This window comes from Homarus americanus, unplaced genomic scaffold (genome assembly GCF_018991925.1).
Source record: "Homarus americanus isolate GMGI-L3 unplaced genomic scaffold, GMGI_Hamer_2.0 scaffold39155, whole genome shotgun sequence".
Classification (NCBI taxonomy): domain Eukaryota; kingdom Metazoa; phylum Arthropoda; class Malacostraca; order Decapoda; family Nephropidae; genus Homarus; species Homarus americanus.
Window position 1 is genome coordinate 11,584,089 of NW_024737042.1, and position 19,156 is coordinate 11,603,244.

The 19,156-nt window shown below is 39.1% G+C and overlaps 1 protein-coding gene across 2 annotated transcripts in view; it reads right to left on the reverse strand.

Moving 5' to 3' along the window:
• LOC121872719 (maestro heat-like repeat-containing protein family member 1) overlaps positions 1–19,156 on the reverse strand; it is a 225,743-nt gene that overhangs the window by 105,361 nt on the left and 101,226 nt on the right. For both annotated transcript variants that reach the window (XM_042375729.1, XM_042375730.1), the window contains exons 11-12: positions 14,883–15,045; positions 6,291–6,470 (exon numbers count right to left, since the gene is read on the reverse strand). In XM_042375729.1, the coding sequence (XP_042231663.1) occupies positions 6,291–6,470; positions 14,883–15,045 (343 nt within the window). The remainder of the gene's footprint in view (positions 1–6,290; positions 6,471–14,882; positions 15,046–19,156) is intronic.

Here is a 19,156-nt window from a genome sequence, read left to right on the forward strand (position 1 = left end):
TTGCAAGGATTTCAGCAATGCAAATTATATTCTCCTAACTTTAGTCTGTGATATTATATAAGATAAAAACTGTAAGCCTAAAACCCTAGCTGGGCGAGAGGGAGGTGATATGTTTGACAGTTGGAGCCGAAGGTCTAATGTGTGTTTATTTATCAGTCCTTATGAGTGACTAAGCTTTTCTATTATAAAATGCCACTGAAATGACCGAGGAGAATATAATTTACATTGCTGGGATTCCTGTAAGATAGTGATTAATTTGAATGTAAACCTGCTATAGTTTGCACTAGACAAAAATTTTAGTAATCATTTTGTACATTATTTTGATTACATGTACAGTACAGCTTTGCCCTTAGGACAGTGTGTGCATGTAAATGAGTTTCAATAAATGAATAAAGTCACATAATCGAGCCAATAATATTAGTTGAAAAACTTTATATAGACAGAGCTTGGATGGTTAAATTTTAGAATGACTACTGGAAACTAATGTAAACATAGAACAGATTATATACTGTATTGGCGGACTAGCCGATCAGCTGATGCTCACAACAAAACAGGTTTGTCGTAAGGATTTCGTTAACCGAAGTTTTGTTCGTTATGGGAGCTAATTCGTTAACCGAAATTTCGTTAATCGAACCGTTCGTTAACTGAGGGACCACTGTACAGTTGAACCTCGATTTACATGGTTCTCGTTTACGCGTTCAGTCATTTACGCGGTACCTTGCCAGAACCGGGATGCCTCATTTATGCGGTGAATTTACTCATTTAAGCGGGCGAAGTATAATTTGTTTATTTACTGAAGATATATATGTTTTTAGCTCATAAAATATATAGTTTACATTGCTGGAATCCTTACAAGATGGTGATCATTTTAATTATAAACGTCTTAACATTTGCATTAGATATACAAATTTTAGATGTACAGTCATGCGCCGGTTAACGTCCGACCAAACAATGTCCGATCGCATATAAGTCCGTGCCCCCAAAAAAAGTGAGGCCTGCTGGACCACCACTCCACGACCCCCTGACGGAGACATGATGATTCTCCCCATACTGGTCAGATATTATGTGTTAAAGGAATATGCTTCCTTACTTAGGCTTTTATTAAGCATTTGCCTACAGGTGAAATGTTAACCTACATCTATTGAGGATAAAATCTTTCACCTACAAATTGACAATAACACATTTGCTGTAATCAGACATAATCTAGTTGCCTCAACAATTGCAACCCCAGTTGCAATTGGGGTTGCAATTTCAAATTCTGTGGCATTACTAAAAATAGTAAAGTTTCTGGTGCACTCTAAGATTAAGAGAGAAAACGGAGGACTCAGGCGTCCTGATGTGAGAGAAAACGGACTCGTATGACGAGGGACCAAATAAAAAAAGCATAGCTACATGTTTTGTGGACTACAGTATTAAGCGGACCGTTTTCATCACTGTAATAAACCTAGCCATGCCTATGTGTGTTTATGATATTTACCATAACATTATATATATATTTAGTGGGTCTAAATGGTCGCAAAATGGGAAACTTGGGGTTGGGTCTTGGGTAAATGAACTAATTAGAATAAATCACATAGGTTCTATACTTTCGTTATCGGCGGGGTCCCAATTAGGCGCGATAACCAAGGGATGACTGTACTGTATATACTTGTGACACTGGCCAGTTGCTTCTGGTGTTATGGTACAGGGGTACCAAGTGAGCACTAGGATCCCGCTTCCTCTATCAAGGAATAAACAATTAAAATTTAAATTGAAAAAAAAAAAAAAACATTCATATAAATTACTATCTTACAAGAATCCCTCCAATGTAAGTTATATTCACCCAGGTCGTTTGGGTGGAAAATTATGAGAAGAGCTTAGTCACTCTTAAGTAATGATAAATAAACACGCAGGCAGGCCTTCGGCGCCAATTGTCAAATCTTATCTCAAATAAATAAACAAACAAACGGCAGACATTCTGTCACCTCCCCCCCCCCACCGTCTTCCCACCACCCTCGTGTTCAAGATAAAAGATTGGTGATTTCTTTATGTTTATTTTATATAATATCTCAGACTAAAGTAAGGATAATATAATTTGCATTGCTGAAATCCATGCAAGACAGAGATTAATTTGAATATAAATGTCATATATTTTGTTCAAGAGATAAAAATTGTTGTACATTAGTGTACAGTACTGTAGTACATTTTATAAAAAAGTTTTTCAACTGTATTTTTGGGTAGATTTAATTAGATTTCTTCATTTGTTTTCATCCATTTACATGCACACACCATACTAAAAGATAACGTAATAGAAATAAATGACGTTAGTGCAAAGCTGGAGTGCACATGTACTAATTTGATCACGGTTCTAAAATTAATCAGTATGTTACAAGAATCCCAGCTATGTTAATTATATTCACCCAGGTCATTTCACTGGCTTTTTATAAGAGAGAAGCTTAGTCACCTAAGAACTGATAAATATACACGCGTTAGGCCTGGGCCTGTGCCAACTGTCAAACGTACTACCTCCCCTCCCCCCTCGCTCGCTCCCACCCTCTCCCCCATCTGCTCGGCGTTGCTGGAATCCTTGTAAAACAGTGAATAATTTTAATATAAACGTCATGTATTTTGCACAAGAGATAAAAATTAATCACCTGTATCACATTACAGTAGTGATTTAACAGTAAAAGTGTATATGTACGTATATAGTATTCCACATACACAAAGTATAAATAAAAAGTTTATGTGATGATCGGACAACGTCCATTTCGGTTAATGTCACGTTTCCAAGAACGTATCTAGGACGTTAACCGGCGCATGACTGTAATTTAAGGAGATCATGAAAATAAGCAAATATTTTATCTTTTGTGCAAAATATATGAAGTTTACATTCAGAATATTCCCTGACCTGCAAGGAATCCAGAAATGTCAATTAAATTATCCTAATTTTAGTCTGAGGTATTATTTATTACTAAAAATGTAAATATACTGTTTTCTCCCAAACATTTCTCTGGTAGGGAGGGAAGGTGGAGGGTGGGGGGTAGGGAGGGGAGGGAGGGACCCAGCGAGCGTGGGAAGAGGGGGGAGCGGAGGTGGGGTATTTTGATTGACAGATAGTGTCTGGGTGAATAATAATTTGTTTATTTACTGAAGATATTTGTTTCAGCTCATAAAATTCATACAAATTACCTGGCCAGAATATAATTTACATTAATGGAATTCTTATAAGATTTTGATTATTTTAAACATAAACATCATGGAATTTGCATTAGACATACAAATTTTAGATCTAATTTAAGAATTTTGATTACAAAGCCAAAATTTTATCTTTTGTGCAAAATATATGACGTTTATATTCAAAATATTCCTGGCCTTGCAAGGAATACAGCAATGTCAATTATAACATCCTAACTTTAGTCTGAGGTATTATTTATTACTATACCTTAAAATCTAGTGTTTTCACCCAAACATTTCTCAGAGAGGGAGGAGCCAGCGAGCGTGGGAAGAGGGGGGGGGGGGAGTTGAGTCCATTATTTGAATGGACATTAACCTGGCGACTGTATTTCTCTTAAATATTAATTGTGTGTGCATACCATCATAATACTAAGATGTTATTTTTACTAAACGTAGGTATTATAAGGTATTATGTCGGTATTGTGTCGGAAAAAGTGGAGTTTGGGAGTCGGCCCAGTTTCTATTTCAATTAATCCCATATGTTCTGATATTCCATTTACAAGTTTCTCGTTTTACGCGCTACTCTGCGGGTTCAATTGACCGCGTAAATCGGGGCATTACTGTATAGTATTTTTTAAAAGCATAAAAATAAAAATAATGATAGATCATCCAACTTTTTGGAATTTATAAATCTATTACTTCTTATTTCCATTCATTTGAATTAATGCATTTTATAAATTTTGAGAAAATGGCCCAAGCTATTAATACCAATACATACAGTGATTGCACACACCTCCAACATTTATTATATTACATATTCTTGTATGATCAGCCACTTATGGTGTATATTTTATCATTGATAATATAAAATATTAAATACTGTGCTATAACATGTACAGTATTACCCCGCTTTACGTGGATTTTTTTTACGCGTTTCCACGTTTACGCGGTACCCTGCCAGACCCGGAATGCTCACTTTACGCGGTGCATGTACTCTTTTACGCAGAGAGCGGCGCGGGCAGGGTGCGCACAAGGTCGCCCAGTCATCAAAACATTACCGAGTTCTTTATCCGCCACCCACCACAGCCGGCCCCAGTCAGTGATAGTGATAGTGAGGATATGGACTTATAAGGACTTTGAGGGGTTTGACAAAGAGGCCCTGCAAGTCTGTGGTGGATAATGATACAATTGATACAAGTGATACAGGTGAGGGCCAATAATCTGCCCTCTGCCTCGGAACCAACCCCCCATCCCCGTGTGCCCAGCCATCTTTTCTACTAATGTAAGTGTTAAAAAACCTAATATTATTGATATTTCTCTTAATTATTAATTGTGTGTGTGCATACCATCATAAAATTAAGAAGTTATTTTGATTACAACGTAGGTATTGTGTCTGAAAAAGTGGAGTTTGGGGGTCGGCCCGGTCTCTATTTCAATTAATCCCATACTGTATGTTCTGTTGTTCACTTTACTCGTTTCCCGCTTTACGCGGGCCTCCATGGGTTCAATTGACCGCGTAAAGAGAGGTTTCACTGTATAGAAAAATGACGAAATATTGCGTCATGCTCCCGGGTCCTCTGTGGTGGAGGTTTGGGGGGCGAACTGACTGCACACCCCCCAAAAACATTCCTGCCTCTCCCCTACTCCTGCCATTCTTATTGTAAAATGTTTTACTTTGTTTATTAATTATTAATTAATAAAGATATGTTTATTGTAATAATTTGTGCTGAATGTGTTTAATATTTTATATTAACCACAATAAAACATACACCATAAGAGGCTGATCATTGGTGAAAAGCGGAGTGCCAGTCCCTGCGTGAACCTTGCCTCCCTGCATCCCCCCTGCCTCTCTTCTTGCACCTTGCCTCCCTGCCTCCCTCCAACTCACAGTGTCTCACACAAAAGACTATAAACTAAATGTTGTGTGTGTATGTATGATGTGTTGGGGTATTAATTAATGAATAATAAACAATATTGTATTGTTAATGACAGTACAGTAGTTTGATGAATAGTAGTGACAACTGTAGTACGCTGTTATTCTTCAAACGACTGTCATTGACGATACAATATTACTTATTTATTAATTAATACCATAACATCACACCCAAACACCCCCATATTGTATGACATAAATTTATGCATGGCTAACTAAGTGGTGGTGAATTAAAGATCAGCTGTTGAGGAGCTAAGCGCTTGGCAACACTGGTGCATGTTACCACTCCTTTCCACTCCACCTCTCTAATCACCCACACCTTTCTGCTTTCTCACTCAACATTTTAAATCTTATGTAACATAATGTTGAAGGGATACAATGTGATAAGTGTAAGTATAAAATCTACTGTATTTTAGCTTTCATGTTTATTCAAGACATCTTCAGGTCCCCTACCCGACAATGGGTGACCTGACATTGTATCAGGTCAGTAATATGAGACCACTAATACCCCACCCTACCTCCACCTGACATTGTGTCAGGTCAGTTACACAATACCCATGAATCCCCCACAGTTCCAAGGGAGTGGAAAATACCAATCCTTGCTGTCACACACAGCTTCATTCACGACCATATCATATAGCTTTTTAGTTTAGACTCTTGGAAAACTCCCCAGCACACAGAAACATTCTGAGGATGTGGGCTAGTGTTTTTCTGTGCAAGAGGTATAGTTTAGACCAGGGGTCACCAAACTACGGCCCGCGGGCCGGATCCCAAGTCCTTCCCCGGCTCGTGGTAGCTCCGCCTACGTTCTGACGTTACCAGAGCTTTCGTTCTGGCTTGCAAGTATTGAACAGAATGATTATGCGGCCCGCGCTCGTCATTCTTTCAGTTATCCGGCCCACTGTGAAAAAAGTTTGGTGACCCCTGGTTTAGACACTCGGAAAGTTTTTTCCAGTAACTGGAAATATTTCCGGGGATGGGGGATTTTTCCAGGTTTGAGAAAGTCATCCGGTTAGCCGGAAATCTCTCATCCCCGGAAGTCCTCTGCACCAATTGTTTCAGCTAACGAGGATATCACTGTGTATATATATATCTTCAATAGATATCAGTGTCAAACTCAATGGATAATTTATGCAAATATACTTTTCTTTTCATTAAATGAAAAAATATATAAGTACTTGTATATAAAATACAGTATACAGACCTTAAGAAGCTCAAGATCTTCATCAACATGGTTTGGTGTTAAGCCATTATAACGGCCTGCTATTCGCAACACTGTGTATACACTCCCAACTGCTTGAGTTCGTACTTGAGAACAAGGATCCGTCAGTCGAGGAGTTAGGAAAGCTAAAAGCTGGCATGTTTGATTGAAGTTGGTTGGACCCTGTGGTGGGAAAAAAAATCATGTTATTTTTCAGATGATTGCATTCTAATAAAATAGAACTTAACAAACTTTACCTTTGCCCTTTTACCTGTAATTGTGTTTTACTCAACTTAGACTACTGATGTTTAAATCCTTTTCTGCACCTATAATAGATTAGCTTATGGAGAATATCCTCCATCATTGTATGGAATAGTTCATTTTTTGTCACTTATCATTTCTATTCCTCTTAAGGCATCTGTACTGTAGTTCCTCCTTATGGAAAAACTTTTTATCATCAATTTCACTAAATCAAATATTTCATACCCACACTATTACATATGGGATATTCTGCATGCTGAGTGGCATGATTGTGATAGTGAACTCATAAAGCAACTAAGGTTACCTTGGAAAAGAAACTTCTTATTTAGTCCTGCATAAAAATTAAAACTGAGTGAAAATAATCAAATTTATTGTTGAGAATGGAGCACCAACATTTTGTCCTGACCAAAAATAAATATACAGCAGTGATAGCCATGTGATGCCTGTGATTCACCAACCATAGTAAGAGCAGCTAATGAAGTGAAGGAATATCACGATTAGCACACAGTGGCACACAAATTAACAAAGGAAAAGCGAATGAGTAAAAATAGTGACTTGTGTCTTACATGCGGCACCAGGTCAACGTGCCATCAAGTCAGAACATTAAGAGAAAAATTTAATGTTTAAGACATTAAAACATAAAGTTATAATTCAGGGTGTAATATTAACACTGAGTGAGTTAGTTTATTACAGATATATCTGTGATTGATGCCCAATGGGTCAAGCATAGGCCATACTATTAAATCAGGTGAATATGCTTGAGGAAACTGCTCTTTCCTTCAAACAAGTATCAGCTCAGCTCCCTAAAGTAATGCTTGATGACTGAATGGTGCCAATGATACTGCCCTACCAACTTGAACCCTACAACTGACCCCTAGCCATCAAAACTACTGTAAAATTACTAACCTTAATGTGACACAAACCATAACTGGCAACAGTACAAACCACCACCTACAGTGCTACACACCTCCCACGCTATGCATCTCTGGGGGAAATTGACTATCACCCATACACACTGCATAAACTGGCTTAGGCCTCGGGTACATTACACTCAAAATTTGCCCATCCACCACCAATACAAGGATAGCATTCCTTATAAGTGAAATTGTTTTCAAGGCCCTTCTAGAATACAACAGGTGGCACATCCAACATTCACCAGCTGATGGACATTGGATTTTCTATTTGTTTCTAGTGCCTTTTAAGACAAATATAAAGGTGACATAAGCTACAAAATATATATAGAAATTATATTTAATGTTGACCATTATCACCAGGCAAAGGTTGCACCTACAGGGACAACTACACAATTACGTACTTATATCTAAAATAATATCCAGTAACTCCCTGTTTAGAGAACTTGTTCTTTAGGTCTTAGCTACTTTTACTTGAAGTAACATGAAGTAAGAGTACAGTACTTCTACTTTTACTTGAGTAAGTTTTTCTCAGAGTATCAGTAATTTCACTCATTTAATTTTCCAGTACTTACTGGTTACACTTCAAAAATGTGAACATCAGTTATCCAAAAACTCCAAAAATCCGAAAAAATTTAGTTACCTACACAGGTAGAGTTTGCCAAGCTTCCACTTTAACACTGAATAGCAGGATAAGAGAAATGTGGCAACAGCACACATACATGTGTGTGTGTGTGAACATATGAGTGTCCAAGTATTTGAGTCAGAGTGAATGAGTTGTGTTGCCTTATCACTGATAAAGGTAATAATTATGGCTGTTGTGTATGATAATGTTTGAGAAAGTCATAATAAAACCTTAATGCAATAACTATATACTGTAGTAATAAATGATAAATGTTGCAGTCACCATTTCAATTATTCCAAATGAATGAATCGTTATATGGCAGCAATATGTATAACCCCACTCTAGAATTTAGTTATTTTACTACCACATTTAGAATGGATTAGAGGGTTTTATGCACTCAACATGTGTAACTTTATATACTGTAGTACAGAATATGTGCTTCTCTTGTAAAATAAACCAAAACCAATTTGTGGAACTCTACTCCTTATATAAACTGTCTCCAGACCAACATTAGAGGAGGTGAATGTAGTTACCAACAATTATTTCACTTCATAATTTTAAAATATTGGGTACCGTATATACTCGTGTATAGTTCGAGTTTTTAAAACCAAATTTTTAGGCAAAAAATTGGGGGTCGTCCTATACATGCGTAATAGTTTTGTTAGGTTGAACCCGTGCATGATGGGAAGGGCGAGGAGCAACTTTTAGCTTCAGACATGAAAAATATTTACCATTTACTGCCAGTAAACAATGGAAACGTAAAATATGTACCAATTAGTAATGAAAAGTTGTGCAGTTCCTTCAGCAAATGATGCTCACCAACTTACAATATGCTAAATTACCTTACAATGTACTTTCAGTAGTCTATGTTGAAGTTCTTAGCACAGGCTAACTTATCATATCATATACAATACGGTATCACAGTTCTCATTGATCTACAAAAAATACCGGAAATAAAAACCTTTTCGATATTTCACACTTAATATAATACTCGGTAATCTACTTCAACCTCCTATTGTTTACAACGACGCATGATCAATCACCAGCTGTTGTGTGTATCAGTTAGACGCTACACGTGTTTCTCGAATCGTTTTCAGTTAAAAAACTGTTACATCACATGTATATTTTACCTTAACTGTGCCTGAATGAATATATTCTCGGAAATAAATAGTAGTTTTGCTGAAACGCGATGTATTTCAATGTAAAATAGGATAAAATACATGACGAAAACAAAAGATTTTACCTAACCTTCCGATGTTCAAGAGAAGTTACTCGTTTGTTTAATGGTTTTTGGTTAAAATATTGTTATATTACAATGGTATTCTATTCATACTGTGCTTGATATAATGCATTCACGGAAATGTAATATTTTTGCTGAAATGACGTAAGTATTACAGTGGAAAGTGGGATAAAATCGTGACGAAACCAATGACTTTCACTTTTTTTCGTTCAAAAGATGTTACCGTAATCGCTTTTCGAATGGTTTAGTTAAAAAACTGTTTATTACAATAATATTCCCTCGTAATTGACTTGAATAAATATTTGAATGGAAATATACAATATTTTTGTTGAAATTACCCGCGTTTCAGTGTAAAGTGTCGTAATAATAAATGGTAAACAATTTGCCTTCGGCACTCGTGTTTCAGGCACGGCCAGTCTCAGTTTATAGGACGTAGAGCGTTTTTACTGAAGGTTTTGTTGTTCCATTACCCTCAAAAACGTGGGTCGAACTATAAACGGGGAATATAATAAATTAATGATTTCTTGGTCAAAAAATCAGGGTCGACCTATAAACGAGGGGGGTTATAGACGAGTATATACGGTAATTACCCACAGCCATTTTTGAGCTGTACAGGAAACTTTTAAAATATATACAGGTACTCCCCGACTTACGACGGGGTAAGGGACCGACATCCAGGTCGTAAGTCGAAATGGTCGTAAGTCGGAAATGCTTAAATAACACATAGAAAATCTAAAATGGATGTGTCATTTTCTTCTCAGCACCACAAAACTCTCACTTTTAAGCTTGCCAGCCATTTTAAAGTGAATTACAGATGAAAATTTTGTCTGTGTAATGACTTTAGGACTCAAAAATACATAATTTGACCAAATTTTGGTACGACTGAGGCAGGTCGTAAGTGCGGGTGGACGTAAGTCGAGTAGGTCGTAAGTCGAGGAGTACCTGTATTAAGATATATACAGTACGCCAAGCCGCAAGCTGAACTTCTAACCATTTCATCTGGGTCGCTGGATATTTAAACACCCCACCCACCTGCCTGACTCCTGTTTGAAAATTCAAATTACAGAATATAGTAATTGCTGAATTTTATAATTTGATCATTTTGAATATAAAAATATTTTTAAAACATACAATTTTAGATAAAATGTTTAATCTGAGTAAGTATGTTATCTTTTGTCCAAAATATGACATTTATATTCAAAATATTCCTGGTCTTAAGAATCCAGCAATGTCAATTATATTATCCTAACTTTAGTTTGAGGTATTATTATTTAGGGTTATCAATCTGGGACGGGTGGGGGGGGAGGGACCAGACCACCATCTGTTGTAAATTATTTTTTAACTGAAGATATTTGTTTTAGCTCATAAATTCTCAATTACGGTGAATATAATTTGCTGAATTTTATAATTTGATATTTAATAAAATTTTTGATAAAAATTTTGAAAAATGTTTAATCTGAGAGATGTTATTGTCCAAAATATACATTTATATTAAAACCCAAACCAAAAACAACAAAAAAAACCAAAACCCAAAAAAAAAAAAAACACAACAAAAAAAACAAAAAAAAAAAAAAAACCAAAAAAACAAAAAAAAAAAAAAAACCAAAACAAACACACCAAACCACCACACAACGAATGACACTCACCATACCATCAAAATTAAGATATTTTACACATAGTTTTTGTCAAAAGGAGTTTGGTGGCCTAATAATCCATTCTTTATTCATACGGTTTAACCGACCCGTTCAATTGACGAGGCAACTGTACACTGCTCGCCATTGCATTATGCGCGGGGGGGCTGACGGGAAGTTATGTTGCGGTAAATGACTCACATCCCTCCACACCAGCCAGCTGTGAGTGGGGCAGGCATCGTACATCTGACAGCGAAGGGAGACTCAAGGGCAAGTGAGCTAGGCATCAAAATGGCCACCAGTAGGCAGCTATCAAACAGGGAGGTACTACTGCCTGGGAAGATATTGGAAGCATAATGTGTTGTCTAATGGTAGACCCTGCTGCCATATGGCATCACGAAAATTGTGACCAAGTCCCAGGTTGCTGATCTGACTTTCTGCCTCATTTACACACAATTGCAGGGTCTCAATTGTTTCTCTTACTCTTGACAACACGACATACATACAGTTAACCCTCACTTTATGCGGTTAATGTAACCCGGAGGGTCCCGCGTAAAGTGAGAAACGCGTAAAGTGAATAACATAACATATGGGATTAATTGAAATGGAGTCCAGGCCGATCCCCAAACTCCACTTTTTGACGACACACAACTATGTTGTAGTAAAAATATTATCTTAACTTTATGATGGTATGCACACACAATTAATAATTAAGAGAAATATCAATAATATTAGGTTTTTTAACACTTACATTAGTAGAAAAAATGGCTGGGCACACGGGGATGGGCGGTTGGTTCCGAGGCAGAGGGCAGATTATTGGCCCTCACCTGTGTCACTTGTATCAATTGTATCACTATCCACCACAGAGGCTTGCAGGGCCTCTTTGTCAAACTCCCCAAAGTCCATATAAGTCCATATCCTCACCATAATTATCACTATCACTGACTTGGGCCGGCTGTGGTGGGTGGCGGGTGAAGAACTGGTAATGTTTTGATGACTGGGCGACCTTGTGCGCACCATGTTCACGCCGCTTACACAACATGGCGGATGGCGGGAGGTTTGGATCCAAAAATGGCGCGGCTCGCCAGCCGCTCTCCGCGTAAAGGGGTACACGCACCGTGGAATGTGAGCATCCTGGGTTCCAGCAGGGCACCGCGTAAACGTGGAAACGCGGAATGTGGGACCGCGTAAACGTGGAAACGCGGAATGTGGGACCGCGTAAAGTGAGGGTTAACTGTATATCGTTTCTCACTCTTGATCTTGTTTTTAATTTTTGTATTTATTCATAGCTCTTTATTATTATTATTATTATTATTATTATTATTATTATTATTATTATTATTAGTGTTATTATTGTTATCATTATTATTTTATTCTTTTAATTTCTAATTTTTTATATTTTATTACTTGGTATAAATTTGTTTATTATGAATTATAATATTATTATTATAATTATTATTATTGTTATTATTATTATTACATCTTCGCTCCCCAGGCTCTGACGTGGGTCAGTGACCTGTGCCCGGGTGGGCTAATCCCTGTAAAAATAAATAAATAAATAAATAAAATAAATAAAAATAGGAATGTGATGATGAACCAATTTAACTACTTGGAGCTTTTTGTGATTATTTGCCCGTCACGACCCCGCTCATAATGAAATGGCGAGCAGTGTAATTTCTCTTTGGTCCCATCATTTAATTGCGAGGATAGAAAATGAAGATTTTACACTGAATAATTTCTCCGTGAATGTGACGGCAACCAATCACACATACACTTGTGCTGTTGCCACATTTTTCATACCGGTTAAAGGTGTAAGCTTGGCCAACTGTATATAAATAAATAGCTGTACAGTCGGCCCTTAACATACGCAGGTTTAACATACACGGATTTGCAAATACGCGGATTGCCGCCGGAGGAATATACATTCAAATCGCGCGCGACACCACACACCACCCGCCACGCCACACACACGCACACGCACACGCACACACACACACACACACACACTCACATTTCGCCCGCCACGCCATCCTGCGTTCCCACGCTCCCTCAGTCAGTCAGTCTCGCTGTAACCACGCTTGAGTTGACATCAGCATTGTAGTGGCTACCCACATTTACCATGGGAAAGGGAAAGAGGATGAGGAAGAGCTACAAGAAATAACGCTGGAGAAGTTGGGGGAGATGATCAGGAATATTGAGGCACTGAAAAACCTGGCCTATGGTATGGACCCCTCCATGGTGCGTGCCCTGAAATTCATGCGAGGGATGGATGGCGTTTTTGCTCCATACAAAAACACCATGGAAGAGATGAAAAGAAAGAGACGACAACTCCCCATCACCATGTTCTTTGATCGCCGAAGGAGAGATACAACACCATCCACCACTGGCGGCAGTGAGGAAGCAGCTGAACCCACTGTCGCCCCCACTTCACCACCCGTAATGGAAACGAGTGACGATGACCCCGATGACCCCCCTCCTGTCGCCGAGGATAGGTACGGTACAGTAAAGTGAAATTTTTATCTCTTTTTTTTTAGCTTTTCTTGCCATGTTTATTGTTTGTAAAAATGCACAGCACAGTACAGTTCAGTACTGTACATAGGAAGTGGAGGTGCAGTTATTCACAAAACATTTGTGTTTGTTGTCGGCAGTAGTGACGATGTGGAGGCGGAAGGATAGAGCGGGGACGAGTGGTGACGCTCTGGAGGCGGGAGCAGGGACGAGTGGAGATGCCAGCCAGTACATTATTTATTGTTTTTATAGCTCTTTTTGCATTTTAATATTAAATAAAGTGTTTGTAAACATGTACATAGTGTTTTTCTTTACTTAAATAAGAACAAGGGGGCCAGGGGTGTTTTTAGGGGGGGGGGGGCAGCAAAAATACTCGGATTCTTAACATTCACGGGTATCTGTTACCTAACCCCCGCGTATGTTAAAGGCCGACTGTACTGCAGTAATATCTCCAATAGCTGGAATCCCTCAAACATGGATCTCTCCAAGAGCCGGAATTGAAATTTTCTCGGAAAACCGTTCCCAAAACCAGAATTTTCCCGGAAAATTCTGGCTTTGGGAAAATTTTTCGAGGGGCACATTTTCCGGAAAATTCGGAGAAAATTTTCCCGATACCCAGAAAATTTAGGAAAATTCCGGGGATGGGGGAGTTTTTCTTTCCGGGTTTAAGAGATAAAGATCAGGCAAATTTTTTGGAAATTCTGGGGATGGGGAATATTTTTCCGGCTTTGAAAGAGTCGTCTCATTACCCGGAAATCTCTCATTCCCAGAAGTGCTCTGCATCAACTGTTCCAACTAATGGAGATATCACTACAGTACAGCTCCTCCCCGACTTACGACCACCCGCACTTACGGCCTGCCTCAGTCGTACCAAAATTTTGTCAAATTACGTATTTTCGAGTCGCAACGTTAGTACACAGACAAAATTTTCGTTTGTAATTCACTTTAAAATGGCTGGCAAGCTTAAAAGTGAGAGTTTTGTGGTGCTGAGAAAAAAAAGAGACGCCCATTTTAGATTTTCTATGTATTATTTAAGCATTTTCGACTTACGACCTGGATTTGGGTCCCTAACCCCGCCGTAAGCCGGGGAGGAGCTGTACTTGTCTTTTGTAATATTATTAACCTTATTTATTATGTTACTATGTTTAATTTAATAAATATTATTTATTAGGTTATAATTATTATACAGTATTTTATTTGGTGCTTAGAGAAATATTATTATTTTTTATTATGGCCTTCAGTTAACCAAAAATTTCAGTTTTCTGAAATGGCTTTGGGCCCAAGCATTTTGAATATTTGAAGTGCAACCTGTACTTTGTCCACCACTGGCTATAGTTTTAGTTTTAGGAAAATTCTAGTATGAATGAGAAAATATACATGCACTCTCTATCATATACCTTACACTTCACTCTATCTCACCTCAATTGTGATGTTCAGGTGGTCGTAATAAGTTCGTAGTGCTGCATGGAGAAGTTCTACTGACTTAATTCTGATAAGTTCAGTAGGGGCAACTGTCCATGACTGAAGTAGAGTTGTCACATCATCTAGGGTGGCAGGATTAGTGTCCTTTTGTATAACCGTTCTGTAAAGTTAATAAAACCAATAAAGCTACAGTACTTCCATAATCAGATATACAGTGTAGAATCTTGTTATGGTATCATTGTCTCCCCTACTACACATCTGCACTGCAACTTTTAGTTATCTAATCCTTAATTGGCAGCTAAGCAATCCCCAATCACTCCTCCATATGTGCAAAATTGGAACAAAAGGAAATTGAAACTTCTACAACTTCTACAAAAGATAGCTGACGTACCTATAGCTAACTTCCATCAATGATGATTACCATTTAAGGTTAATGTACCAAATTAAAAACAAAATATTCTAGAGCTTTCTCATTCATCACTGGTACTGCAACATTAACCCTCTCAGCCTCTCACGATGCCATTGTGGCGTTGAACATAAAAGGCGAAACAACTTACGCTCAGCCTCGCGACGCAAACATTGAGTCCAATGGGCTATATTTACAAATAACTCAAAAACTATTCAGTGAAACTGACTGAACTTTGGATGCCATTTGACAGATGTCGTTTTCTTTGTGTGGGCTATATTACCTTCCCAAGATGGTCTTGGTCATCGTGTGCATGGCAGCGCAGCATCAAGCCAGTGTTGCTCTGGTCATTAGAGTGAGAGGAGGGTGTGCCACTCGGCCCTTTAATTATTCCACGACTTTTTGTGTTATATTATTTTCCTCACTCCACGATATTCTACATGCTGTGTTCTTTATTTTGGTATACGTATAGTACATATCAATGAACACCATAATACAAGGAAAATGAGAATTGAAATCAAGATGTTACTAAACATTTTCCTACTTTTTCAACTGATACTCAAAAAAAGTGGCTTAAATTTCAAGAATTTTAATTTTTTTATGGTTTCATACAATTTTTCAGAAAATTTTATGCTAGAAGAGACCCCAATACAATTAATATAACAATTCCATGGCAGTGAAATGCACCCCCCCCCCCAAAAAAAATAATAAAATCAACACTTTTTTTGGCAAAAACCTCCGAGGCTGAGCGTAAGTTTACATGCACATATGTGTCTCAGGCTCCAAGGCTGAGAGGGTTAAGATGCAACAATCAGCTATCTCCTGCCATCTGCTTTCATTCATCATTTGTGGTTTGCATTCAGTCCACATTAACCATCTCCACTCTGCTGTTAAACCTCATTCATCACAATTATGTACAGTACTTTGCTGCCACTCTTATCATCTTCTGTAGTCTAAAGGCAGACTTCATTTCCATACTAAAGGATGTTCTCCTTTAATGACAGTACGTTACAACTAATACTCTTTATAACTCTGTCTACCTAATTATCTACTGAAGAAATTTCAAAGTGTTAAACAGGGTTGCCAGGCTTATTTTTGCTCTCGCACTGAGGACTACCACTACCCCATTCATGATCAAATTACATTGACTTCCAGTTAAAGCTAGGATAGAGTTCAAAAGCTGCCTAATGACTATTAAGGCACTTATGTTTGGTGAACCTAGACGATTTTGCTTAGTAGTGATGATAGCTCAAGCCTTGAAGAGCCTAGTGCATTACAATAATATTCTTTTGCTGCCCAATCCTTTTCCTATACAGCAACCAGATTGCAAAATCAGTTGCCTGCATCCATAAAGCAGCTGACTTCTGTGGAGGCTTTTAAGAAACAACGTAAGACCTTTCTTTCTTTTGAAAGCTTATGATCCTGAAGAGGTTAGGATTGATTAATCGATTGTGGTAATTACATCCCTGGCAACACAACAAGCTTAGGTCATATGTCGCTGAATTAAAATTAAGGCTTAAACAACCAAGATAAAATTTAAATTTAAATATATAATACCCGGCACCAAGGAGAGGATGTCCCCTCCCACGTCACCCACTCCACCCCCCAGCAACAAAGAGAAATGATAATACCCACCTCCCCCCCCAACACCGGGAGAGGTGCAACGAAGATCTTTGAGAGTGGGGCACTCCACCAGGAGGTGTTGAACAGTCAATGAGACAAGGCAGTCATCACAATGTGGAGGGAGCGCCCTCCCCATTAAAAAACCATAACTCAGTCGTGTGCGGCTAATGTGGAAGCAGGCCAAATCAGTCTCTTTGCGGCATGACAGTCCCTGATATCCCTAGGCACCCGATGCAGGGTGGAAGTCGCGGAGCTTGTTTGCTACGACAACTTCCCACCTGCATTTCCAACTCGAGTAGATGGCAGCTCTTATTACTGATTTCATATCAGAGGCAGGTAGAGGGGAATGATGAGCAACAGGGTAAGAAGCAGATGCCTTCGCCAAAGCATCAGCATGCTCATTCCCCTTCTCCCCCAGCTGGGGCGGAACCCAGCAAAAACTGACTTTTCGGCCCTGATGTTGGATGAGAAAAAGCCACTGTAAAATATCTATAACTAAAGGATGCGGTGATGAGCCACTAGCTAAGGCCTGGAGAGCACTACGAGAATCACTAAAAATAGTAAAATCATTATGAGGTTGGGTAAAAATAATCTTGAGGGCAAATAAAATACCCAAAAGCTCTGCAGTAAATGGAGATGCCATAGTGGGGAGACTACGGGAAAGACCACCCCAAAACCCACCCCTGCATCTGACTTAGAGCATTTGGTGTATACAGGAATAGTCCCTCTATGAGACAAAGCATGCTCTAAAAGAAGAGAATGGACAACACAGGGAGGGAGAAAGTCCCTTCTTTCGTAAAATGCTGACAAACTTGAACTTCAAAGAGAAGCCACAGAGCGGCACTAGGGAACCACATGGGGCATATCTGAACAGGAGGAAGACAAAGAATTCTCACAACTTCTCTTACCCTAAAGCCAAAAGGTCGTGGGAGGCCTGGATGCTGAGTGTAGTGTGGGGACATAGTCTCATCAACTACACAAGTGTTGGTTACAGACTGTGGAAGACGGAGGAGGTGAAACCAACACTGGACCTGGAGTTACTGCCGTCAAAGATCAAGGGGTGGCTCATCAGCATCAACTAGCAGAATTGGGATTGGTGAAGACCTGAAGGCACCGGTCGCCAGGCGAACCCCAGCATGATGAATAGAGTTCAGTGTATTGAGTCTAGTCTCAGTGGCTGAGGAGTACACCTCAAAGTTCCTCAGTCAGCACGTCAGCACCCAATGACGTGTGCCCCAAGACTCTCAATAACTTGAGAACACGCTGGCAAGACTCTTTGAGGTAACAAACATGTGGCTGCCACATAAGCTGGTTCCCAAAGATAATGCCCAGGAAACAGGTCTCTGTGACACACCGCACATAACGACCATAGAGCTGTAGATCGGGATCTGGGTGAACACCTCGAAGGTGGCTGAAATGCATGGCAATGGTCTTCAAGGGAGAAAATTTGAATCCCTCCTCTGTGATCCAACGTGAAACCTTGTCTAGTGCAAGTTGCATGCGACTCTCAGCCACTGACATGCAGGAAGCTGCATACCAAATGGCCAAGTCGTCTACATACAATGAGATTGATACAACACCTGGAACTGATGTTGCTACCCCATTTATTGTGATGGCAAATACGGTTACACTCAAGACACTGCCCTGAGGAACCCCGTCCTCCCGAATATGTGGTGTTGACATTTCTGTGGCTACGCGGACTCTAAAAGTGCGATGTCCAAAAACTGACCTACTTTGATTTGTAAATTTACCTGCAATTCAAAATTGTATGGTATGCTTTCTCTAGGTCGAACAAAAAAACAAAACACAGACTAGATGCTCGTGATGAGCAAAAGCCTCACAACCAAGGACTCAAGATAATCAAGAGCATCTGTTGTTGAATGCATCTTCCAGAAGCCAGATTGATATGGTGAAAGAAGGGCATTCTTCTCCAGGTAGTATTGTATACTAATCACAAGTTGACCATCTTTTCTCACAGCTTGCAGATACAGGAGGTCAGAGTTATGGGGCAGTATTCCAGCGGGTGAAGACCCTCTTTTCCAGTCTTCTTGAAAGGTAGCACAGTAGCCTCCTGCCATGAGGCTGGGAAGGCACTGTCTCGCCAGATCCTGTTATATAGTTCCTATAGAAAGGTCTGTGCCTCAACTTGAAGGTGCGGAGCATTGAAAATGGGATATCATCGGGCCCTGGTGATGTATCTCCAGTGAGTAAGAGGGCAGTTCTCGTTCCTTTCATTAAGAAC